Source organism: Phacochoerus africanus, chromosome 6 (assembly GCF_016906955.1).
Source record: "Phacochoerus africanus isolate WHEZ1 chromosome 6, ROS_Pafr_v1, whole genome shotgun sequence".
Classification (NCBI taxonomy): Eukaryota; Metazoa; Chordata; class Mammalia; order Artiodactyla; family Suidae; genus Phacochoerus; species Phacochoerus africanus.
Window position 1 is genome coordinate 99,023,117 of NC_062549.1, and position 26,587 is coordinate 99,049,703.

Consider the following 26,587-nt stretch of genomic DNA (forward strand, 5'->3'; position numbering starts at 1 on the left):
CAATACCTAAGATTGTGTGAAAAATATCATACAGACTTTAAAAATAACTCTTTAATCATATTCACATAAGGGGAATAATGGGCAGCACCAGGCTGACTAGGGAAGGAAGCAAGGTGTTCTCCCTCAGTTCCAATGTCAGCTTGGCACAGTTCTGAGATCACATACAAGTGGGGCCGGGCTAGGAAGGAGAATAAGGAAGAGGACTGAAGAGACAAAGGCAAGAGGGGAGAGGCAAGGGCTTGCAGTAGTCTCAGTCGGTGGACTCCAACACAGATTCACTCAGTGCAAGGTCCCAGTAGTGCTCAGCCCCATGCTTTTTGAAATGCTCCCGAGCCATGTTCTCTGTAGGGCACTGTTTGAACTTCATCTCTCCAAAGCTCCGGTCTTTGGCTGTACCCTGGGAAAGAGACAAAATCTGTAATAAAAACACTACAATTTCTAAGTTACATCAGATATAATATTTCTCTACAAAAACTAGTAACATTTATGTAGCAACGTGCTTATTAACTAAATGTGATTTGTGGTAAAAACAATTCTAACCTCCATCCCCCTGGATATTTACTGAGTTTTTATGAATTTATATGGGTTTCAGTTTTTTGTGACTAAATGGCAGATGAGGAGTCCTGTGCTCTAATAGTGCCTGGGTGGAAGAGCAAGTCAGCAAGGACTATGGAGGGTAAAATAGGATGAACTTGTCTCCCACCAGGCCTCCAGGATTAGATTTGGGCATTTAAGGAGAAAGGAGTTAGAGGCTAAAAGGACTCTTTTCCTAAGATTTAGTGAGACCCTTTATACAAGCAGAAGGCTTTGGGGCCCAGTGACAAAGAACAATACAGGGGTGAGGAGGAGAGGGGAATGGAAGCCAGTGGGGCTACCTGCAGAGAACTACACCAGAAAGATATAGTACTAGGTGGAACTACATTCTCACCAAAGGTACCAGCAGCAATAGCAGTCACAAAGACTACCTCAGAAATGGCAAAAAGACCAAAAAAAAAAAAAAACCCCAAAAAACCACCAAAACCCAAAGTACTGCCTCAAGAAGTTTTCAGGGATCAGATTCCCAAAAGAAGGCTAGAGTAAAACCTGGCCTGTTTCTGACCCTGAGAAATAATTCCTGAGGATTCTCAGAGATAAATGGAAGAGAATTTTAAAGAGATGAAGGGGCTGGAATACTAAACATGCAGGTGGGGACTTGTGAGACATAGAAACAGTTATTATGGTTATTATTACCTACTTAGTATGCATAAATTGGAGGAATCTGTGATAAGAGTTACATGAAAAACAGTAACAATTACCTATAAAGAGTGGTCTTAAAGAATCAGAGAATTGCAAGGGAATATCTGAGTAAGTGCTCTTCTGTGTTGTTAAAATTTATTTTAATGACCACTCACTATTTCTGTAGGAAAACACTACTATTTATTTATTTATTTTAGTCTTTTTGCCATTTCTTGGGCCGCTCCCTCGGCATATGGAGGTTCCCAGGCTAGGGGTCTAATCGGAGCTGTAAATGCCTGCCTAAGCCAGAGCCACAGCAACGCGGGATCCGAGCCCCGTCTGCGACCTACACCACAGCTCACGGCAACGCCAGATCGTTAACCCACTGAGCAAGGGCAGGGACCGAACCCGCAACCTCATGGTTCCTAGTCGGATTCGTTAACCACTGCGCCATGACAGGAACTCTATTTATTTATTTTTATTTTTAGGGCTGCACCTGTGGCATATGGAAGTTTCCAGGCTAGGGGTCCAATTTGGGCTGCAGCTGCTGGCCTATGCCACAGCCACAACAATGCTCTGGGATCCCAGGTGCATCTGTGAACTATACCACAGCACATGATCTTACATGACAGGGTATGGCGAAGCCAGGTTAAACCACCGAGCGAGGCCAGGGATCAAACCTACATCCTCATGGATACTAGTCGGGTTTGTTACTACTAAGCCATGACAGGAACTCCAAAATACTACTTTTACAATAAAGAACTTATGACTAAACATGAGCACATTTGGTGGGGTGAGGGCTGAGCCCATGGCACATGAAAATTCCCAGACCAGAGATCGAACCCGTGTCACAGCAGCAACCTGAGCTGCTGCAGTGATGATGCCAAGTCCTTAACCTGCTATGCCACAGAGAACTCCTGAGCACATTTAAAAATTTTTCTTTCTTCTTTTTAGAGCCACATCTACAGCATATCGAAGTTCACAGGCTAGGGGTCGAACTGGAGCTGCAGCTGCCAGCTTGGGCCATACCCACAGCAACACCAGACTGAGCTGCATCTGTGACCTATAATGCAGCTTGCGGCAATGCCAGATCCTTATCTCACTGAGGTCAGGGATTGAATCTGCATTCTCACAGATACAATGTCAGGTTCTTAACCAGCTGAACCACAATGGGAACTGTCTCCCCGCCCCCTCTCCTGCCTTTTTATGGCCTCACAAGAAACACATAGAAGTTCCTGGGGCAGGGATCGAATCTAAGGCGCAGCTACAACTTACGGCACAGCTGTGGCAATGCTGGATCCTTTATTATTTTATTTTATTTTTTGTTGTTGTTGTTGTTGTTGCTATTTCTTGGGCCGCTCTCGCGGCATATGGAGGTTCCCAGGCTAGGGGTTGAATCGGAGCTGTAGCCACCGGCCTACGCCAGAGCCACAGCAACGCGGGATCCGAGCCGCGTCTGCAACCTACACCACAGCTCACGGCAACGCCGGATCATTAACCCACTGAGCAAGGGCAGGGACCGAACCCGCAACCTCATGGTTCCTAGTCGGATTCGTTAACCACTGCGCCACGACGGGAACTCCTGGATCCTTTAATCCACTGTGCAGAGCCAGGGATCAAACCCAGGCCTCTACAGAGACACAAGCTGCTGGCAGGTTTAAGGCTACACCAGATCCTTAGGCCAATAAACGAGGCCAGAGATCAAACCTACATCCCCATGGATACTAGTCAGGTTCTTAACCCACTGAGCCACAACAAGAACTTTCAAAACTTTTTTTTTTTGGCCATGCCCATGGCATTTGGAAGTTCCCAAGCCAGGGAACAAACCTGCACCACAGCAGTGACAATGCTGCCTCCTTAACCCACTGAGCCACCAGGGAGCACATTTTTAAAATAGAAGATATACATGTACTCAACATAACAGAATAAAATGAAAACATTAAAGAGTTCCCGTCGTGGCGCGGTGGTTAACAAATCCGACTAAGAACCATGAGGTTGCGGGTTCGATCCCTGCCCTTGCTCAGTGGGTTAACGATCCAGCGTTGCCGTGAGCTGTGGTGTGGGTTGCAGATGCGGCGCAGATCCCGCGTTGCTGTGGCTGTAGAGTAGGCCAGCAGCTACACCTCCGATTCAACCCCTAGCCTGGGAACTTCCATATGCCACAAGTGCAGCCCTGAAAAGCAAAAAAAGCAAAAAAAAAAAAAAAAGTTCCATTTAAAGAGTGATTTTAGTCACATTCAACAAAGCCCATTACATAATAATCTAATTAGGTTCTCAAAAAAGACAGAAAATGGTGGGGGAATAATATCTACATTTTAAAGACAAAGCAATAGTATTTCATAGTGTCTTGCCTAGTTACATAGTTAATAAGTGATACTGCCCAGACTTCCAACTTTATGTTCTTAAGTCTAGTAGTTCTTTCACTGTATCCAAAGAAAATCCCATAACTCATTTTCCTCTTTTCAAGTCTCATATCCATGACTATGAAATAAATAATTTGAGAATCTGTACTTCTTTTTTCTTTTTAAGGCTGCACCTGTGGCATGTGTAAGTTCCCAGGCTAGATGCTGAATCAGAATCAGAGCTGCAGCTGCTGGGCTATAGCGCAGCCACAGCAATGCCCAGATCCTAGCCACAGTTTGTGGCAATGCTGGATTCTTAACCCACTGGGTGAGGCAAGGGATCAAACCCACCTCCTCACAGACACTATGATGGGTTCTTAATCAGCTGAGCCACAGCAAGAACTTAAGAATTTATATCCTTGCAACTAGTTTTCCATCCTTTTCCCCAGTTGTCACACACTATATAGCCATCAATTTAACTAAAATATAATCAGGAAGGATTTGCTGCCAAACATTCAACAATGAATTCCAAAAAAAATACAAATTACTTAAAGGATTAGTCATTGTTCGATTTTACCTTTCCACTGCTCCACTTGAATAGTATAAACAATCAAGAATTAGCTTCTGCCTCAGTGTTTAACAAAAGAACACCTACCTCCCAGACAAGTACACATTTGTTGGTTTTCTTCACAGCTTCCTCATCAGATTCCTCATCATCTGGAAAAGACAATATAGCTAAATCTTGCTCTAGATTTAGACTAGACATTAAGATTTAGGTTCCAAACCAATAGTATTCAAGTCTACCAAATTCGTTTAAATATCATCACCCTTTCTTACATATTGGGAGCAAATGTTATTCCTTATTTCGCCCAAACTAGACTGGAATCTCCAAATAGACAGGGACGTTAATTATTATTATTGTTATTTTGTTCCTTTTTAAGGCCACACTTGCAGCATATGGAGGTTCCCAAGCTAGGGCTCCAATCGGAGCTACAGCTGTCAGCCTATGCCACAGCCACAGCAACACAGGATCTGAGCCACATCTGCAACCTACAACATAGCTCACGGCAATGCCAGACCCTTAACCCGCTGAGCAAGGCCAGGGATTGAACCTGCAACCTCATGGTTCCTAGTCAGGGATCAAACCTGCAACCTCATGGTTTCCACTCTGCCACAATGGAAACTCTGGGACATTAATTATTTTAACAAGCATGTATTCAGCACCATGTGTCAAGAGCCCTGCCAGGTACTGGGAATAAGGAGGTTTGCCAAACAAAATATAGGTCAATTGCAGTAAAAAGTGTACTTTAAGTAAGGTACAAAAATATATCAAGTATACAAAAAGTACACAAGGACCAAAGTCATGTAACATTAAGAAAAGTAAGGTTCTCTGCACACATTAATGCTAATCTTTCTTTTTAAAGAAAGTAAGAATGAATACTGAGGGAAGAATGATGGCCAAGAGGATATCAAATATATATATATAAGATAAAGTTGGGCAAAAGAATGAAAAATATATTTTCTTAAATGAAGCAGAGAGCTTTTTTTATCTAAAAAAAATTGGTTTTGTCTTCAATCTTTAAAAGCCTTTTTATCAAAAAGTTCTATCAGGGAGTTCCTGTTGTGATGCAGCAGAAACAAATCCGACTAGTATCCATGAGGATACGGGTTCAATCCTTGGCCCTGCTCAGTGGGTTAAGGATTAGGCAGTTACTGCGAGCTGTGAGGTAGGTTGCAGAGGTGGCTTGGATACTGCGTTGCTGTGGCTGTGGAGTAGGCTGGAAGCTACAGCTCAGATTTGACCCCTAGCCTGGGAACTTCACATGCATCAGGTGCAGCCTTCCAAAAAGAAAGAAAGAAAGAAAAAGTTACATCATATAAATGCACATTTGAGTGCAGAGCCTGCTGAACTATCACACACTAAATGCACTCAAGTAGCCAGTATCCAGATTCCAGGCTGACAGGGAAACCAGCTGGTAGAAAGGCCTTAAGGGACAGGCAGAAGAATAACTTATACTCATGCATTTGATCATATAATAAACAATGTATGAATGTCCTGCATGCTTAAAGTCTAAATGGGTCTTTCTGAAATTCTTAAACATTATCTAGTATTTGCAAGAGTGTCAAAGGAAGCAAACAAATAAAGGGACAGAGTACCATCCCACCTCCCACATACTCCCCTCTAACCCCCATTCACCATCTCCCTTTGTGTTAGATGTCTGTTCATCCCACTTTATCCGATGCAGCATAAGACGCTTAAATTTCTTCTGGGCCTTGGGGCCTATAAACAGAGAAGGAGAATTTTGCGAGAGTTGCAGAAGACCATGGGGTAGAAAGAACCTCCGAGCTCATTCAATGCTCAGACATTAAGTGCTAGAGCAGTCCCAGGAACCACATCTTAGGTCCTTCTACTCCAATAAACAGAAACAAAGGCCCAAGATATTACACCCAGGTACGGCTCTAAAATGACTATCTTTTTTTCTTTTCTTCCCACCATGCTAATCACTTCAAGGTCTAGGGTTGCCTGGGGACGTTCTCCCTCAATTTTTTTTAGACTCACCCCCTTCCACTACTACCACGTTGACATCCTTGTGCAGTACCACCACCCCTGTCAGGTACAGTTGCCCAGCATTGGCCTCAATCTTGAACTTCTTGGCTGGGTTGCTCAAATTTCGAACTCTGGAGAAGGGAGAGTTTAGTTATGGCTTTCATTTTAGCATCAGTAGCTGCCTGCATGGAATGGCAAATAAAGATGGATCCAAAATAGTTTTCTCTCTAAAAACGAAGGCATGTGGAGTAAGCAAATATACAAATGCTTAAAATGTAGAACTGATGAGTCTAGAATTCTTTTTTTTTTTTTTTGTCTTCTTTGTCTTTTCTAGGGCTGCTTCCCACGGCATATGGAGATTCCCAGGCTAGAGGTCTAATCGGAGCTGTAGCCACCGGCCTACACCAGAGCCACAGCAATGTGGATGTGAGCCGCGTCTGCGACCTACACCACAGCTCACGGCAACGCCGGATCCCCAATCCACTGAGCAAGGCCAGGGATCAAACCCGCAACCCCATGGTTCCTAGTCGGGTTCGTTAACCACTGAGCCATGGCAGGAACTCCTAGAATTATTTCTACTGTTGTAAGCTTCTTCAGAGTTTGCAGTGTATACCCTAAAACAAATAGCAATTTCTCTGATCAAACTTTACTCTAAGAATGAAGAAAAGATATTTACCATCATCCAAAAATATTTATATGGCAGTTGTTCTTGAGAGTACAAAGAGCAACAAATTCTTTGCCCTTCAGATGCTTATAATGTAGTGACAATACTATGCATGAAAAATTTCTAGGACACATGAAAAACTGTAAGTGGCAATTACCTAGAGTGAGTGGTCCTAAGAGATCAGAGAATAGGAAAGGGACTTTTTCAGTAAGTGTCCTTCTGTGTTGTTCAAATGTTCATTATCTTAGTAAGGATTCACTACCTTTTTTTTTTTTTTTCCTAGCTGCAACTGTGGCTCGTGGAAATTCCCAGGCCAGGGATGAAACCCACACCGCAGTTGCAGCAACACCAGATACTTAACCTGCTATGCCACATGGGAATTTCCATAATGTGCCATTTTTATAATAAAGAACTATTTACTAAACATGAACTCAAATAAAAGATACACATGTACTTGACATAAAAGAATAAAATGAAAACAACACAAAAGGAAGAAAATATTTACAGTGTATAAAGCCTATTTTGGAGTGGGAATAAAAGGTTTACTATAACACATTAGAATAAGGATATAATTAACTGAGGAAAAAACTTTTAATGCTTCCTAGAGAAATAATATGCTTCATAGAAGATAAATGATACTTAGTTTACATCTTAGCCTGAACAAGCATATTCATTCACTCATTCTTCAGAACCAGTACTAGTTCACTAACTACTAGGTCACTAAGACCTCAGAGAACTAAATTCATGAGAGAACCACTAATATTCAAGAGCGAACTACTATTCTGAGTAGGTTTTTTAACCCTTGCCATTGTAAAAGATTTACTAGCTCTTGATTTACACTAGGTCATTACAAGAGAGTCGAGGCTGATGTTAGGTATGCTTTAGACCACAGTGATTCTGCCTTAAGCACTTGGAAAACATTTTGATATTTCTAAGGGAAAGGCTGGCCCAGTTTGGACACCTACCTATATACAGATATGTGTACCCCCTGTGAAATGTCTTCTTTAAGCTTTTTAATTTTCTTGACCTTTCTCTGTTCTGCTGTAAGTTTTCGGGCAGCGTTGGCCTCTTCATGCGCTCTGTCGTGACAGGAAGGACATCCACAAGTGAGAAAGGCATTGAAGATCAGAGGCAGGGCTGAGGGAAAGAGAGAGCAACGGAGGACTCTCCCCTCCCTCCAAATATGGATTCCCCCAGAAGAGTTTGGGAAAGGTACTTGCCCTGGGTTTCCACCCAATCCCATGGCACTTACTTCTGTCTTTTTGCCATCTGAGCTCTGACATGGGCTTCTACCTTCGTGGGGTCTTGAACAGCTTCTGTTCCTAATACTCGCATCAAATTTGAAATTCTCACTGTAGTGAAGAGAGGACAGACATCAATCTCCTAAGTTACTACTCTAACTAGGATAACCCATCAATCTCTTCTCTACCAATTCATATTGTTCGCCTATTTCAAATCTCTGCTCAAAACTCACTTGCTCCAGATACTCCTACCCTGAAAGACCATCCAATTAACTTAGCATTTGTGGAACATCTATTAGTCTAAATAGCTGGTATGCATTTATTCACATTGCTTGAAAATTTACAAAAGACAGAGAATTTAATTCTTTGGCATTTTTCACTCTGATCACAGCATTTAGTGAAAGGTCCTATACATAAACTCAAAGTATTACTAAATGATAACGGAGACTATAGGAGTGAGGTTTAACTAGATTTTCATTTTTCGAACATTAGAATTATGAACATAACTACTCTATGCAGATACTCCAACTACTATCTTGATGAATTTCAAAGCTATTATTCTTCCAGAGTGTTACATGGTCAATATTACTTTTTAAAAAAGCCTTAAATGACCTCTACAATGACTATGTTGACCTGTCTTAATAAGACAGTAGAAAATTTAGGAAAGGAAAAAAAGAATCAATGAATGATTCTGAGAAACAAAAAACAAAAAAATGTAGGGAGATGCTCAAGTTCTTCTAGAGTGACAGAGATAAACTTGCCACCCTTTCTTTCCTGCCTCTACGATATGTACCTTTGGGTTCTGGAGGAGGCATCAGGCCCAGCCTGACTTTCTCTTGTAGTTCCTTCTGTGCTTCCCTCCTTGTTTGCCTTCGAAGTTTCTTCTGTTCCTTCTTGGTCAGATATACCCCAAGAGTAACTGGTGTGTCATTGTCAACTGTCAGGCAGGAAAATGAATGTACAAAAACAAAAAGCATATTAGAGAGATATAGGTAAATATCAATCACATTAAAAGGACTTTTGGTTTTTTTTTTTTTATAATAATAATAATAATAATCCATGCTATTTTGGATATGTCTTTAAAAAGCATTCTTATATTTCAGGAGTTGTGTTCTACTTGTTTTTCTTTTAACCTTTTAACCAACTGAAACGTGGCTAATGGAAAATATAATATTACAGCTGCTCTGGCTGCCCTGTGTGAGGATTTGGGTTAGGTAGAAGATATGCAGAATCTCATTTGGATCCTACCTATTGAACCTCAATGTGTCTATGGAATACGACTTGAAAACCACTGGCCAAGATGATGAAATTTATAATTTGAGAATTACTGGAATTGGAAAAAATCTTCTGGACTCCTAAAGAAGGTTTACTCGACTTGATAAAACATATAAAACCCTCTGCATTCTTTTGATGATTCATACTAATGACAGTTAAGTAGATTCTGATTAAGTACAACTCAACAATTATACTTCGCATTATTTCAAACTCTCAATCTATTTTCCTGAACTTATTGGAGATACTGGTAAGCAAATTTTTTATTTTCTGATTTTTATTTTTGCCATTATAGTTGATTTACAGTGTTTTGACAATTTCTACTGTACAGCAAAGTGACCCAGTCACACATCGCAGTGACTGGATATAATTCCCTGTGATGGTGAGCAGATTTACTGATTGAGTAAACTTGGTAAATGAGTAAAAAACTAACTTCCTTTGTTTATTCCAAATCTGATCAAAGTGTTAAAATCTTTTATGATCGCTTGAAGAAGGAATATAACTTAATATTATTCCTACATATGAGGAAATTCTGTATTCTAAGTGATTTACACAAGGGATTCAGCTAGTTAAAAAACACAGCCACGATTAAAACCCATCTTTTTCAACTGAGTCAATATACTTTTGCTACAAAAATGATAGAAAGGCTGAAGACAAAGACTGAAAAAGGCCAGGACTTTAGTGGTGGTGTCTAAGACTAGAGTTGGGAGTCAACACTACAACAAAAGGCCAATTTGTAATATACATCAGTGAAGCCATTTCTAGATTAGGCCTCAGTGCTCTACAGCTGCACTGTCCAATACTGTAGCCACTAACCACATGTACTACTTAAATTTAAAATTAAAATTGAATAAAATTAAAAATTCAGTCCCTGAGTTATATATTATTACAACTCAGGTTTTAAGTTCTTTGCTGTGTGTGTGTGTGTGTGTTTGTGTGTGTATGTGTGTGTCTTGCTAGGGCCACACCATATGGACGTTCCCAGGCTAGGGGCTGAATTGGAGGTGTAGCTGCTGGCCTAGGTCACAGCCACAGCAACATCAGATCTGCAACCTACACCACACCTCACAGCAATGCCAGATCCTTAACCCACTGAGTGAGGCCAGGGATCAAACCTGAGTCCCCATGCATACTAGTCAGGTTTGTTACTGCTGAGCCACAAGGGGAACTCCAGTTTTTAAGTTCTTAATAGTCATATGTGGATAGCGGCTACTGTACAGACAGCTCACATAGAGAACACGTCCATTATCACATAAATTTCTATTGTATAATAGTTCTCTAGAGCTTTGATTGAGTAATCTATTACCTGGAGGGTTAAGCTGGGCTGGATGTTCAACAAGATTTGTGATTCCAAAATAATCTTCTCTCTTGGGATTTTCCTCTGTACTAAAATTGGAGGAAGAAGGGAAAACAGGATATGTGGGTAGAGATGATTCCAAGAGAGGGAGTCTCAGAAACAATGAAAAAATCCACTCTCCATAATGAATTTTAGCACTTTTATAAGTATTTGCATATCTATAATATGTAATTATATTACACATAATTTTCAAGATGAGAAAATGGTTCCATTTGGATGCACTCTTTATACCATTCTCAACCTTTTTTCTACCTGAACACCTTTGATGGATACCATAGACTCTCATTAGTAACAATAACTCCCCGGGGCAGTGGTTGGCCAAGGAAGGGTAAGGAAAGGCTGAGACAGTCTCCTAAAGCCATGTATCAAAATGATGAAGAAGATATGATAAAAGCTCTCCAAATGTTTCTTATATGCTTTATTTATTATTCTCTCCCTCATCAACTAAGAATCCTTGCTCTACTCTAGGTCTGGATCTTTAAGAAATATAAACACCTATTAAAAGGAGCAAAATAATGTATTTCATTTTCTGCTGGAAATTCCCAGGCCAGGGATCAAATCCAAGGAGCAGATGCCACCCATGCTATAGCTTTGGCAACACTGGATCCTTAACCAACTGTGCCACAGCAGGAACTACAAGAATGTAATTAAGAAAATATTCTGGAGTTCCCCTCATGGCTCCGTGAAAACGAATTAGACTAGCATCCATGAGAACGCAGGTTCAAATCTGACCTCACTCAGTGGGTTAAAGATCCAGCATTGCCATGACGTGTGGTATAGGTGGCAGATGCAGCTCGGATCCAGCGTCACTGTGGCTGTGGTGTTGGCTGGCAGCTGCCATTCCAATTCAACCCCTAGCCTGGGAACCTCCATATGCTGCAGGTGCAGTGTCAAAAAAAAAAAAAAAAAGAAAGAAAACAAATATTCTGAAGTTCTTGTTGTGGCTCAGCAGGTTAAGACCTCGACTAGTATCCATAAGGATACAGGTTCAATCCCTGGCCTCGTTCAGTGGGTTGCTGCAAGCTGCAGTTTAGGTCACAGATGCAGCTAGGATTTTGCGTGGCTGCGGCTCAGATTCGACCCCTAACCAGGGAACTTTCATATACTGTGGGTATGGCCATAAAAAGAAAAGAGAAGAAAACAAATATTCTGGAGTTCCTATGTGGCACAGTGGGTTACGTATCCAGCACTGTCACTACAATGGCTCAGGTCACTGCTGTGGCGTGGGATTCCTGGCCCAGGAACTTTTGCACACCAGGGGTGTGGCCAAAAAAAAAAAAAAAAAAGCAAATAGAAAATTTATAATTATTTGCATATTTATTTATTTGTTTGCTTGTTTGTTTAGGGCCGCACCTGTAGCATATGGAGGTTCCCAGGCTAGGGGTCCAATTGGAGCTACAGCTGCCGGCCTATGCCACAGCCACAGCAACATAGTATTTGAGCCACATCTGCAATCTACACCACAGCTCACGGCAACGCTGAGTCCCTGAACCATTGAGCAAGGTCAGAGATCAAACCCACAACGTCATAGCTGCTAGTTAGATTTCTGCTGCGCCACAACGAGAACTCCTCCACAAGTTATTTAGACTATTTGTGACCAATCCTCCTCCAATAACCCCAAAAAACCTAAAAATAACCCATACAACATACTCTTAACAAATATATGAGCTTGTGTGTGGTTACCTATTCTCCTTAGATCCAATTTAAAGCACAAGTATTGTCCTGCCCATTAAAACTCTAGCCTTACTAAAAGGTATTAACTAACAAACTCACAGGTCAAAGCCATTGGGGATGATGTAAGAGTCCCACCACTCAATTTCAGGGATATCTCCTTCCTTCAACTCCTTTTTAGGAGCAATTAGGGCCAGCCTAGTCGAAGTATGAATGCCTGTTTTTCGAGCTGCCTGTGAGATCTCTGCCTGTAGCTTCTCCAGTTGGGCCTAAAGATAAAAAAAAAAAAAAAAGAAGAAGAAGATGATAAATTGGAGTCAAAGAAAACAGGGAAGTAGTAGAATCCCATTTTTTTTTTTTTTGGCTGCACTCAGGAAATATGGAAGTTCCCAAGCTAGGGGCTGCATCAGAGCTGCAGCTGCCGGCCTACTCCACGGCCACAGCAATGCCAGATCTGAGCCGCACGTTGTGACCTACACTGCAGTATGCGGCAATGCCAGATCCTTAACCCACTGAGTGAGGGCGGGGATCAAACCCACATCCCATGGATACTAGCTGGATTTGTAACCTGCTGAGCCACAATGTGAACTCTCTTTTTTTTTTTTTTGGCCATACCCAAGGCATGTGGAAGTTCCTAGGCTATGGATCAGACAGACCTGAGACACAGCATGAAAACACCAAATCCTTAACCACTAGGCCACCAGAGAACTCCAGAATCCCAAATCTTAAAATACTCCCTTCTTGAACTCTTTATACTCAATCCAAAAAATTCATTTTTTCCCTGAAAGTTTAGAAAAAAGAGCAGCTCTGCTTTACTTTATCCCTTACTTTGCTGATTTATATACATTTCACCCTCATTACTATCCCTTCCCCCCCCCCCAGTGTGTGCCCACAGCAAATATGCAGAAATGGAGTTTTATGGAAAACCTCCTTCTGAATGGATGAAACAAGAATGTAAAAGTCATTGAATATACAGTCAATTAAACTATCCAAGTGTGTAGATTTTCTGCAGTAAATTTTTCTCAGTTGCCCTGAGGGTCCTGAATTGTTTCCCTCCACTGTCTACTGTATATGGAAAGTTTTCAAACTCAATTTTATTTCCATCTAAAGGAGAATATAAATAGTTGAGAAGAAAAGTCAGTATTTCAGGAATAAAAATTAAGTATTCCAGGAATAAAAATAGTATTTTAAAAATTACTCATTGCTTTACTACTTTTTTGGGGGGTCTTTTGTCTATTTAGGGCTACACCCTCAGTATATGGAGGGTCCCATGCTAGGGGTCAAATAGGAGCTACAGGTGCCGGCCTACACGACAGCTCATGGCAATGCCGGATCCTTAACCCACTGAGTGAGGCCAGGAATTGAACTTCATGGATACTAGTTGACCACTGAGCCATGACAGGAACTCCACTACTTGTTTATCTAATTGCCAAATCAGAGAATTGAGTTAACAGTATTTTAGGACTGTATTCAATTTTCTTTGTCACCTTCCTAACATCTTAAAAATTCTAGATTACATTTTAAGTTGGATACCTTTGTCCGTAATCGTTGGGCAATCTTTTCAAATTTGCCCTTGTCATGGAATTTAAAAGTACGTCTCTGGCGCTGGGAAGGGGCAATTGAGACTCTGGGGTCAAAAAAGGTATTAGACTCCATGTCTTCTGATGGCTTTTCTTTTAACTGTTGCTTGAATTGTTCCCTCTTCACAGCCCGAATATTGGCCTTCAGAGTAGGCATACGGTGTGTCAGCTCAATTTCTTTGCCTGTTGCATCTACAGTTCGACCTTGTTCATCAAGAATCAGTGGTGTAGGTTTAGTTTGATCTTTTAGCTCCACCTTCCTGAAAAACAGCCCACAAAGGAATAAATTCCATATGGAACAATAAGGCAAACAAAAAAACAAACAGAAAATAAAATCAAAACCTGACAAAGACCACTAGGTTACACAATTCCAGGGGGAAAAAACCCATTAGTGAATAACAACACTACTTTAAAATATCAAACTGAATAGTTGAGTATAGCACATAATCAGATGAAATGAACTTAGAAGCTGAAACCTTATCTTTCTTTTTTTTTCTTTTTCTTTTTTTTTTTTTTTTGCCATTTCTTGGGCCGCTCCCGCGGCATATGGAGATTCCCAGGCTAGGGGTCTAATCGGAGCTGTAGCCGCCAGCCTACGCCAGAGCCACAGCAAGCGGGATCCAAGCCGCGTCTGCAACCTACACCACAGCTCACGGCAATGCCGGATCCTTAACCCACTGAGCAAGGGCAGGGATTGAATCCGCAACCTCATGGTTCCTAGTCGGATTCGTTAACCACTGCGCCATGATGGGAACTCCCCACCTTATCTTTCTTTACACCTGAATTCTTGAGCCAGACCAGGGATACAAAACCAATTTTAAGTAGTAAAAATAATGCCTATCATCTTTATTATTTTTTTTTAGGGGGTTCCTAGGCTAGGGGGTGAATCAGAGGTGTAGCTGGCAGCTGGAACCACAGCCACAGCAATTCAGGATCCGAGCCCTGTCTTCGATCTACACCACAGCTCATGGCAACGCTGGATCCTCAACCCACTGAGTGAGGCCAGGGATTGAACCTGCAATCTCAGGGTTTCTAGTTGGACTGGTTTCCGCTGCGCTGCAATAGGAACTCCTAATGCCTATATCATCTTTACCCAGTCGTAGATAGAGAACTCTCAGATCTGGTCTCATTCAATGTGATTTAACGGTTATAGCTCTGAGTTAGCAACCAGGATACCTGGTTCTATTCCCAGCTCCTGTACTAGAGGAATAATCTTAACTTCAGTTCTACCAATTGTAAAAAAGAAGATAATTCTGCAACAAGGAAGTTAAGAGAATAAATACAATTGGTATTTATTGAGTGTGTGTGTATACACATATATGTATAAATAAAATGTGAAACCGTGTAAGAAATAATTTAGATTCTTGGGAAAAGAGGATCAATAATGTTTAAAGACATTTATTGCTTCTCAAGCTTCAGAAGCAATGAGTTCCATGAAACAGATACTCACGGCGGAGCAATGCCCATGGCATGGAGATTGGCCAGGCCCACCATGTTGGCATTGCCAATGAGTCCTGGCTTCAGTGCCAGCTGGGCTTGGATGCGGGCTTGTAGTTCGGCTGCTTTCCTTGCCTTCTCAATGGCATCATTCATGAAAGTGGCAGCCTGGGAGGGCTGAATAGTGTTACCAATTGGAAGTCGCTCTGGTTGGGAGGAAGAAGGAGTCTTTGGCTGTGAGAGAGTGTACAAGAAATCAGAATCACAAAGATTAGACCAGCAGACAGATCTCTTTCACACACACACACACACACACACACACACAAACACACACACAGTGGCAGACAGTGGTAGAGTGGGGATGGAACATGCAGTCATCTTCTGTACCCTCAGTTGATTGGACGACAAGAAATTCCATGTTAAAGATTCTTCTTTTCAGAGTAATCTGAGCATAATACCTGAGGTGTAGGGGGGCTAATGAAGCTCAGTTGTTTTTTCCTTTCTTCGATTTGCCGTGTTGCTGCCTCCATCATCTGTTTGATCTGTTCTCGGTGTGGGAAAAATTTTAAAAAAATGTTAACTTATCTTTTTCTTTCTCTCATATAGAGAAAAGAATATAGGTTACTAAACCCAAAGGGCTTTCAGGTCTAGAGAATTAAAAATTTTGAATGACCCTATCATATTCTGCCTTTACCATGGGCTAGAAAATTTAGTAAAAATAAGCCCACACAGTTGAACACTGTAATTTTTCAACCTACCTTCAACCTAAGTTTGAATGTTAACTCTGCCATTTAATGCCTGTGTGACCTTGAACATGGTATTTAATCTCTAAACCTCCAAGTGTCTAAATGGGGTAAAAATAGTACCTACATCACAAGCAATTGTGAACATTTAAATAATGCATGCAAATCCAACAGAATCCATAAACATTATCATATATTTATATTTTAAAAAGTCATGCCATTGGTCCCTGAGTTTCTAGTTTGGATAACCGGAGCCAACAATACAAAGACTTGTGTCCTCGTCTCTGTAAACCCCTTCTTCAGTCCTAAAGAAGTTTAGAATAATAAGCTTCGAAAACATGATCAAATAATTCTTGAATTTTCCAAAGGATTCCTGCTATCAAGGTGCTTCAACATATTTTTTTTCCTTTTTAATTATTTAATTAATTAATTTTTCTTTTTAAGGACGCACTTGCAGCATACGGAAATTACCATGCTAGGAGTTGAATTGGAGCTGCAGCTGCCGGTCTGGGCCATAGCCACGGCAATGGCAATGCCAGAACCAAGCAGAATCTGCGACCTATGCCACAGCTTGTGGCAATGCCAGATCCTTAACCCACTGACTGAGGCCAGGGATCAAACCTGCATCCTCATGGATACTATGTCAGGTTCTTAATCTGCTGAGGCACAATGGGAACTCCTCAAGATATTATGTATATATTTTTTTTTTGGCGGGGGGCAGGGGGAGGAGAAAAAATAGTTTTATTGCTTTGCTAGGCAAAGAGGGATCACACCAGGCTAATGCCTCAAAGACTGTACCCACTTAGGAGAGACTGGGAGGTGGTTTTATAGTTTTGTGAGTGAAAAATAGTATAGAAGATAAGGATCAGGGTAGAGGCAAGCTTGCATTGTTTTCAAAGCTGATGTTCAGTGGCCTGGTGGTCTTCTTTCTGGAATTAAGACGTAGCTTTAAAATTTATTTTTAACATTTTTTTTTTGAGTAGGTGATACATTTACATAGTTCAAAATGCACAAAAGCACAAAAGGGTATATTGTGAACTCTTCCACCCCATTTTCCATAAAAAAAAACACCATCAGCTTCTTTCCTTTCAGAAATATCATATTTAATACACAGATCCATACACCCATCCATCCATATATATGTATATATTCTATTTACCCCTAACAAATTTTACCAGTTATAAGAAGTATTTATTGCTTATATAGTATCAAATTCTCTTGGGAGTTACTGTCGAGGCTCAGTGGTAATGAACCTGACTAGTATCCATAAGGACACGGGTCCAATCCTCGTTCACTGGGTTAAGAATCTTGTGTTGCCATGAGCTGCAGTGTAGGTCGCAGATGTGGCTCAGATCCTGCGTTGCTGTGGCTCTGGTGTATGCTGGTAGCTGTAGCTCCAATTAGACACCTAGTCTGGGAACTTCCATATGCTGAGAATGCAGCCCTAAAACAAACAAACAAACAAACAAATGAAAAAAAACCCACAGATTTTTGTAACAATGCCCTTTTTAAAAAATTTTTTTAAAAGGTTTTTTTTGCTTTTTAGAGCCACACCTGCAGCAAATGGAAGTTCCCAAGCTAGGAATCAAATCAGAGCTATAGCTGCTGGCCTACACCACAGCTCATGGTAACGCCAGATTGCTGACCCACTGAGCGAGGCTAGGGATTGAACCTGCATCCTCATGGATACTAGTCGGATTTGTTTCTGCTAGGCTACAACAGAAACTCCATTGTAAATACACAGATAATTCCTACTAAAAAAAAAAAAAAAAAGGCATGAGTTCCCTTATTGCTCAGGGGGTTAGGGATCCAGTGTGGTCACTACAGCAGCTTGGGTTGCTGCTATGGTGCAGGTTTGATCCCTGGCCTGGGAACTTCCACAAGCCATAGGTGCAGCCAAAAATAGGACAAAAAAAGTCAACTCAAAATTACTTAAGTGAAGGAGTTCTCCTGTGGCACAGCAGGTTGGGAATCCAGTGTTGTCACTGCAGTGACTCAGGCTGCTGATGGGGTGCAAGTTTGATCCCTGGCTTGGGAGGTTTCACATGCCGTAGTAGCAGCTCCCCCAACCCTCAAAGAAAAAAAATTTACTCAAGTGAATTTTATCTTTTCTGCATTATAGGTTTTGGAAATTCTCCTCTGCCATCAGGCTGAGTCCTAATTATGTCACCACAGCAGTCACCCAAGCCACAGCAGTGATAATGCTGAGTCCTAAACGACAAGGCCACCAGGGAACTCCCAATAATTTTTTTGGGGGGGTTATCTTTTTAGGGCTGCACCTGAGGCATATGAAAGTTCCCAGGCTAGGGGTTGAATCATAACTGCAGCTGCTGGCCCACACCACAGCCATAGCAACTCCAGATCTGCATCTGTGACCTATGCCAAAGCTCAGGGCAATGCTGGATTCTTAATCCACTGAGAGAGGCCAGGGATCAAACTTGTGTCCTCATAGCTACGAGTTGGGTTTGTTACTGCTGAGCCACAACAGGAACTCCCCAATAATTTTCTTAATGACAGTGAATTTGATATTTGGGCAAGTGATATATGTAACACACCCTCCTCACCAAGTAATAAGTGCTCAGTAAATGCTATTTCAATAAACTTCAACTGGAATACTCCTAGTTAAACCAAGAAATGATGAAACATAAAGCAGGGAATAAAATTTCCGCAATGCTAAACATTAGTTCAAATCAAGTCCATAATAAATCTGGAAACATGCATCTCTTGTTCTTCAACTCACAAAACTACTGCTTCCAGTTCTTAATTACTAACCTGGAGCTTAGTCAGCATGCCAGGACTCTCTGAGGGAGGCCCTGGAATCACTTCTGGCTCCTCTTCCACTTCCTCAAAACGGGGTATCCGTCGCTTCTTTACTCCTGATGATTCCTTGGAGATCTCAGAGTCATCACCAAACACTTCCTAAGGGAACCCAAGATGAAAGAGGAGTTGTATCCCTGCCCATGGGAGAAGAGAAGAATAATCCTACTCCCTGTCAGCATTTTGTGACTTTTCCCAGAGTCTTCTAGACCCTCCACCAAATGGACCATCTCACCCAACTTCATTATTCTCCTACATCAGTCAAGCAAATCTCACCCCCATGTTCTTACAAATGTTCCTATCTCAAGGTCTTTGCAAATCCTACTGCCCACATTTGCAATGGCCTCCCTCAACTTTCCCCCCAGTCCAAATCCTGCCTAAAACTCACCTCCTCCAGGAAGTTTTCCTCATTAATAATCTCATCCCACTCTGATCAAACTGTTGTTTCACATCCTTTTGGCACTTAACAGCTTGGTTCACACTACCTAAAATTACATTGCTGATATTCTGACTTGCTAAGTGTTAAATCTTTCAATGTTAGTAAGACCTTTCTCCCAACTAGACTCTAAGCTCTTCCAGGACAGGGGTTTTCTCTCTTCTTCTGTATTCCCCAATAACACTTTGTTCTCATCACACAATGGGAACTCAAATATGCTGACTAATTTGCAAGGTGAATTTAACAGGACCAAGAGTGGCCAACTGGAAGGGACAATGGGAAAAAGCAAATGTACACACCGGTGGTAGGCTTTGGGTGACATCCCCTCTTCACTAGGAGGGCTCGTGTTTTGCAAGGACATATCCTCGGCCAGGGGCGAGCGCTTCCTGGAACTCCTACAGTTCAAGAAAAAGGACTCTCCCATAATATATTGTGTGGGGTGGGGATCTGAATGGACCAAAATGGGACCCGAATCCCAAGGCTATCTAGATACCTCCTTTAAGAAACCATATTTATTAATCCCACCCAATGTAGTAACTTTATTCAAAGCAGGCCCTCAGCATGTATAAAGTAGCATGCCCTATCATAACATAATCTTTATAAATCTGTGTATACTCTAGATTAGGCATTCCCACTTAAACATAACAGAATTCAACGTAAGTCTGAAATTCTATAGTCAACCCTAAAATTTACATGAAATTGCTACTCAGATTTTCTAATTTGTGACCGTATTTTATTGTACCCTCCTGTCCCCCAACCTTTAAGCTGTAAACTTCTTTAAGGCAAGAACTATCTTTCATTTCTCTGATCACTCTACAGCACCCTAAACAGAAAGGGCACACGAAACTTTATTTCTCTTGGTTCCACAGCCTGGCCAGGGACCAAGCCGTCATTGCTTATGCATTCCTGTGCTCCAGGCAAAGCAATAGGATAGCCGAGGTATCAAAAGCACTTCAGAATGTTTGACAGGAGTCACAGAAAAGGTTTTTTTTAAAAGAGAGAACAAGAGATGGAGATAGATCAGCTACTTAATACTGCTAATACTGAAAGAGGCCATGACCAGTCAGCAACTGCAGGATAAAGTGAAGTAGGCAAGAGAGTAATGATGGTTCCTTTAAGTATTCCACTCATGGAGCCAGATGACTGGCAATATGCTATATAGTGAACAATACAGTCTCAAGACATATAGCAAATAATAACTGTTTTTAGTTGTCCCATCTATAAGTCCATTGCAGAGAGATATCTGTAAAGGAGCAACAATGAGCTCAGGTAAAAGTTAAGTCAGATTCTGAATCTATTAGGTCTCATGTAAAGCATAAGATGTTAGAGCAATCTATATACTAAAAAAAAAAGACATAGAGAAACATAAGAAACAAAACTCCTAACTGTATATGAAAAAGGACAAAGCTCCCAACTGTTTCCTTGGAATGTTTCAACTCATGAACTTGGGCAGTTCACCATAAGATGAGTGAGTTTACCCCCTCTACTTCAAGGTCTAAGAACTTTTCTAAAATATTAGGTATTCTAATGACAGACATTAAACCAGGTAAGCTCAGCAACTCTGTTACCATTCAAAGACTCCAAGCTCATCAGATAGTTAACTGTAACCTACCTTTAGCTCTCGTTTTCTGCTCCTGTCACTGCTGGACTTGGAATGCCTAGAGCTTCGGCCTTCCTCCACAGCCTCAAATAGTTTGTCCACAAATCGGAGAGTGGAATCATCAAGAAAAGGTTTCAGATGGTCTGACAGGAAAATAAGAGGTGGTAGGATTGAAAAGGGAAGAGTACTTAGTGCAATACTAGGCATACAATAGATACTAACACTGGAATTTTATTCCTAGATGGTAGGGAAATGCTTTCTTAGTTTCTTTTTAGGAGTCTCATAAATTCTTTTATATTGAATGACTTTGCCCCATGAGACAAAAATAGTTAAAATTTTTTGGCATTCCCTTGTGACATAGTGGGTTAAGAATCCAGCACTATCACTGCAGCAGCTTGGGTCACTGCTGTGGTGTGGGTTTGATTCCTGGCTTGGGAACTCCCACAGGCCACAGGTGCAGTCAAAAAAAAAGTTGGGAGTTCCCGTCATGGCGCAGTGGTTAACGAATCCGACTAGGAACCATGAGGTTGCGGGTTCGGTCCCTGCCCTTGCTCAGTGGGTTAATGATCCGGTGTTGCCGTGACCTGTGGTGTAGGTTGCAGAAGCGGCTGGGATCCAGCGTTGCTGTAGCTCTGGTGGAGGCTGGTGGCTACAGCTCCAATTCGACCCCTAGCCTGGGAATCTCCATATGCCGAGGGAGCGGCCCAAGAAATAGCAAAAAGACAAAAAACAAAAAACAAAAACAAAAACAAACAAACAAAAAAAAAGTTGGGAGTTCCCGTTGTGGCTCAGCAGAAACAAATCTGACTACTATCCATGAGGATGCAGGTCCAATCCCAGGCCTTGCTCAGTGGTTTAGGGATCCAGCGTTGCCATGAGCTGTGGTGTAGGTCACAGACACCTTGGATCTGGCGTTGCTGTGGCTGTGATGTAGCCGGGTGCCACAGCTCTGATTTGACCCCTGGCCTGGGAACCTCCATATGCCATGGGTGTGGCACTAAAAAGCAAAATAAAATAAAATAAAATAAAAAATTAAAAATTAAAAAATTTGAAGTAGGAAGTAGCATAGCTAAAGCACCCTGTTTAGGGTGAGCATCAAACTTTAGGATAAATAATGAAAGTTCCAGTCCTGGCTCAGTAGAAACGAAACCAACTAGTATCCACGAGGATGCAGGTTTGATCCTTGGCCTCACTCAGTGGGTTAAGGATCTGGTGTTGCCATGAGCTGTGGTGTAGGTTGCAGACCAGCTCAGATCCTAAGCTGCTGTGGCCGTGGTACAGGTCAGCAGCTGCAGCTCTGATTCAACCCCTAATCTGGGAACTTGCATGTGCCAAGGGTATGGCCCTAAAAAAGCAAAAACAAATAAATAAATTAAATAAAATAAAGTTTAGGATGAACAATCACCCTAACTTTCCAAACAGCAAGTTGTAGGAGACTACCATTAACAAAATCTACTTCCTTCAACTTTTTTCATTTATTTTATAGAGATTTTATATGTTTAGATGTCAATCTGAATATACCCATTTGACTTTAGCATATTTCTAAGTAAAAATAATTTAGGTAACTCAGAGCAATGGTCAAAGGAAGTCAGTATGAGATTCAAAATATGTCACAAATAGGAATTCCCACTGTGGAGCGGTGGGTTAAGAATCCAGCATTGTCACAACTGTGATATAAGCTGCACCTGCAGCTCAGATTCAGTCCCTGGCCTGAAAACTTCCATATGCCATAGGTGTGGCTGAAACAAAAAGCAAAACAAAAATGTCATGAATAGAGAAAAAATAAGAGAAAAAGCAAAATTAGTTTATTTAGGCTATTTCCATAACAAGAGAGAAAATAAAATATGTCCTAACCTTTTCTATTTTTATTTTATTATTACTATTTTTAATTAAAGTACAGTTGATTGGTCTGGTCTTTATTATATTTATTTTTCCTGGTCACTCCTACATCATGTGAAAGTTCCAGGGCAAGGGATGAACCTGCACCACAGCAGCAACCTTAGTCACACCAATGACAACACTTGATTCTTAACTGGCAGAGCCATCAGGGAACTCTGACCTGACCTTTTTTAGATGCTCCCAACAGAGGATTTTGGCGAAATTCAAAGCAATGTTTGGGGTCATCCTATATGTTAAGCCAAAAGATTCAGAAAGGTACATACCAGCTGCCTTCTTCTTGTCCATGCCCTTCCCCACACAGTTCAGTGCTGCTGTGACCACTGTGGGTTCTGAGAAACCCAGCACCCTCTTCACTGTCTTCTCTATCCATGGTTTCAGTTCATCCAGCTCCCTCTTAGACAGTGCCATTCTTCAGGAAAAGGAGGTTGGCTCAAAAAGGATTCAATACTGGACCTAAAAAGAAACCAGTAAAGAGTTAAGTTAGAGGATAGGAAAAGACCAAAATGATTCCAGGCAATGGTGAGCACATCAGGAATGCTTTCCCCAGCCCTATTCTTAATCCTTAGGTAAATTCTTCTACTTCATTTCAAGCCAAGTACTCTTCCTACAACCCATACTTCAAAACAGAAAGAACACATTCCATTTGTTTTTTTTTAACAACCGCACATGCAGCATATGGAAGTTCCCAGGTTAGGGGCTGAACTGGAGCTGCAGCCACAGGCCTAGGCCATAGCCATGGCATCATGGATCTGCAATGCATCTGTGACCTGTGCTGCAGCTTGTGGCACCACGGGATCCTTAACCCACTGAGTGAGACCAGTGGTCAAACGCACATCCTCAGAGATGTCAGGTCCTTAACCTACTGAGCCACAACAGGAATTCCCGTTCTGTTTGATTTTTAAACCTAACTCAGAAAGTATCAGTGGATCAATGAAATCTGTGGAATAAAAAAAACCCTGAGTTTAACCTAGTATAAGAAATGAGTTCCAGCTTCTTTTTTGATTCTGTCATATTCAAGGATTGCAAATATTTATATAAAGTCCACTTAGAGGCCAGCTTTTCTATTCTTATTTCCAGGCAGGTATTCCTCAACTCAACCCAGCCCTTCTTTTTTTTTTTTTTTTTTGGCAGCACCCATGGCATATGAAGTTCCCAGGCCAGGGAACGAAGCCGAGCCAAAGCTGTGGCATGGCCAGATCCTTAACCCATTGCACCACATTGTGAACTCCAACCCAGGCCTTCTTTAAGGCATGCAAATAAGGGAGGCTTTATCCACAGCAGTCATCCTATACTAAAGCTCATAATCCTTAAGGCTGTTTTTGTCAATTTTTTTTTTTTTGTCTTTTTAGGGCTACATCTTCAGAAGTTCTCAGGCTAGGGGTCCAATCGGAGCTGTGGCTGCCGGCCAAGCCACAGCCACAGAGGATCTGAGCCTTGTCCATGAGCTATATCACAACTCACAGCAACGCCAGATCCTTTAACCCACTGAGGGGACCAAGGATCAAACCCGAATCCTCATGGTGACTAGTCAGGTTTGTTACCACTGAACCACAACAGGAACTCCCTCTCACAATTCTCTGTAGTCACATTCATCCTAGTGGGAATTCTGTACTCAGATATTTTCCTCTCATGTTCTACAGGGCCTCTGTCATAAATATTCTCTCAGTTCAGAAAAGATTACTTTCATTTTGGATGTACTCTTTCTTTTCACTTCTATTTTTCTCCTGTTTAGCTTAACAGAGAAAACACCATCATAAAAGACTCTCTAGAACAATCTTTAAATGCAAATTAATACGATTCTTCTTCTTCCTTTTTTTTTTTTTTTTTTTTTTTTTTTGCTACTGTACGTTCTGGGGCCAGGGATGGAACGTGGACGACACAGTAGCATCTCAAGCTGCTGCAGTGACAACACCGGATTCTTAACCCACTGAGCTACAAAAGAATGCTTCAAGATGTTTTAAGATGGAGTTCTTGTCATGGCGCAGTGGTTAACGAATCCGACTAGGAACCACGAGGTTGTGGGTTCGATCCCTGGCCTTGCTCAGTGGGTTGAGGATCTGGCGTTGCTGTGAGCTGTGGTGCAGGTCACAGACGTGGCTCGGATCCCACGTTGCTGTGGCTCTGGTGTAGGCTGGCAGCTACAGCTCCAATTAGACCCCTAGCCTGGGAACCTCTATATGCCATAGGAGCAGCCCAAGAAATGGCAAAAAGACAGAAGCAAAAAAAAATTACACTGTACCTTTTAGGAGAAAAGATATCTTAAAACTTTTTTTCCCCCCTTGGGCCGCTCCCAGGCTAGGGGTCCAATGGAGGTTCCCAGGCTAGGAGTCCAATCGGAGCTGTACCCTCCGGCCTACGCCAGAGCCACAGCAACAAGGGATCCGAGCCACGTCTGCAACCTACACCACAGCTCACGGCAACGCCGGATCCCCGCTGAGCAAGGCCAGGGATTGAACCCACAACCTCATGGTTCCTAGTCGGATTCGTTAACCACTGAGCCACGACAAGAACTCCGGTACAGTCTAATTAACTTCTGCATTCTTGGCAGGTTTATCCTCTATAAGACCTGTTGCTAAACAGTGTATTTAATTTTGGTATAACCATATGAAGCTAGTGAAGTCATGAAACTAGGAGTAAAAGATTTTGTGTCTTACTGACATGTTATATAATAAATCTATGATGGCTCTATTTACCCATCATGAGACAGCACTATAGCTTATCAATTTCAACATGTTAACTGTTCAATGCTCAAAAGAAGGGTATTCAGACAACATAGGGAGTGAAGAAAGAGCTCTTCCATTTACTAACCTTCTGTCAAGTAATTCCTCTGAGCCTCAGTTCATTCATCTTACAAAAGGAGGACAACTGCCATACCTATCTGGTACTTAATTCATTCAGTAAGTATTTACTGCACAACTAAGTGTCAATGTAGTGGGATACTGCCAAGGATACATACAACAGTGAACAAAAGAGACAAGAATCCTCACCTTAGAGGGCTTATATTCCACTAGAACTGAATCATAGATTAGAAAGTTTAAGCCGTTTGAAAATCCAAAGCAATAAACGAGGTACCACTCTATAAATGAACCGTATGCCCAAGCACTATACTTATGTACTCAATTTCAACCCATTCCCTCCATAATATAACGTGCAAACTAAACAGTCAGTGGGCAAAAATCAAACTTCCAAATAGTAACTAGCTTTGTCACTAATCAGACGTTCAACAATAACTGCGTGGGGCGGGGTGGGGGTGGTTATGGTGTGGAGGGAGAGAGAGGAAGGCAGAATGATCTCAATGAGCAGGTAGCACAATCTAATCTTCTGAAGGAATTCCTTACTTCGTGCTCTTCTTTGCTACAAGTCGAATTTCCTCCCTTAAACCCTTATCCTTTGCTTTTTGCTCTCTCCGTCTCTCTGACCGGACCCTTTCCCCACCTTGTTCTACCCAAACTCATCTCAGAGGTAGTCTCCTCACCCTGTCCCTTTCCCGCCCCCGCCCTTTTCCTCTCAACAATCTCATTCCAACCCGTTCTCGCACATAACCTGGTTCTTTCCTCAGCCTCCTTTCTGTTGAACCTCCCGCCTCGGTCCTCCCTTTGGACTGAAACTTAGCCCCAGCCGCTAGGACCCGAGCATACCCTCTCTGGGCCCGGGGCCACTACTCACCTCACAAACTTCAGCCCCTGAGACGGAGCCCGAACGTTACACCGGAACCGGAAACCCTCCGACCGCCCTCCGTCGCTACCGCCACGGCTGCCGCCTCGC

The 26,587-nt window shown here is 41.9% G+C and overlaps 1 protein-coding gene across 2 annotated transcripts; it reads right to left on the reverse strand.

The window, feature by feature from the left end:
- Positions 1–36: 36 nt before the first annotated feature.
- PRPF3 (pre-mRNA processing factor 3) lies at positions 37–26,587 on the reverse strand. 2 transcript variants are annotated; one of them, XM_047784758.1, is made up of 16 exons: positions 26,489–26,587; positions 23,086–23,275; positions 20,936–21,066; positions 18,843–18,989; positions 15,786–15,869; positions 15,341–15,561; positions 13,844–14,150; positions 12,413–12,579; positions 10,589–10,668; positions 8,804–8,947; positions 8,022–8,121; positions 7,735–7,848; positions 6,118–6,236; positions 5,755–5,838; positions 4,213–4,274; positions 37–397 (listed from the first exon to the last, which is right to left on the reverse strand). In XM_047784758.1, the coding sequence occupies exons 2-16, from the start codon at positions 23,228–23,230 to the stop codon at positions 251–253; spliced, it is 2,052 nt and encodes a 683-aa protein (XP_047640714.1). In that variant the 5' UTR covers positions 23,231–23,275; positions 26,489–26,587; the 3' UTR covers positions 37–250. The 2 variants fall into 2 exon arrangements, with proteins under 2 accessions (XP_047640714.1, XP_047640715.1); XM_047784759.1 differs by lacking the exons at positions 23,086–23,275; positions 26,489–26,587 and adding an exon at positions 19,623–19,718 and having other exon boundaries at positions 20,936–21,069.

Bases quoted from the DNA above. Each gene is read 5' to 3' on its own strand.
- PRPF3 (XM_047784758.1), bottom strand. From the start codon at position 23,230: ATGGCACTGTCTAAGAGGGAGCTGGATGAACTGAAACCATGGATAGAG. The intron at 15,870-18,842 runs GTTAGTAATTAA...CACCGAGAACAG, and splicing joins GCATGCTGACTAAGCTCCAG to ATCAAACAGATGATGGAGGC. The intron at 8,948-10,588 runs GTAATAGATTAC...CCTGCCTGACAG, and splicing joins AGCCCAGCTTAACCCTCCAG to TTGACAATGACACACCAGTT.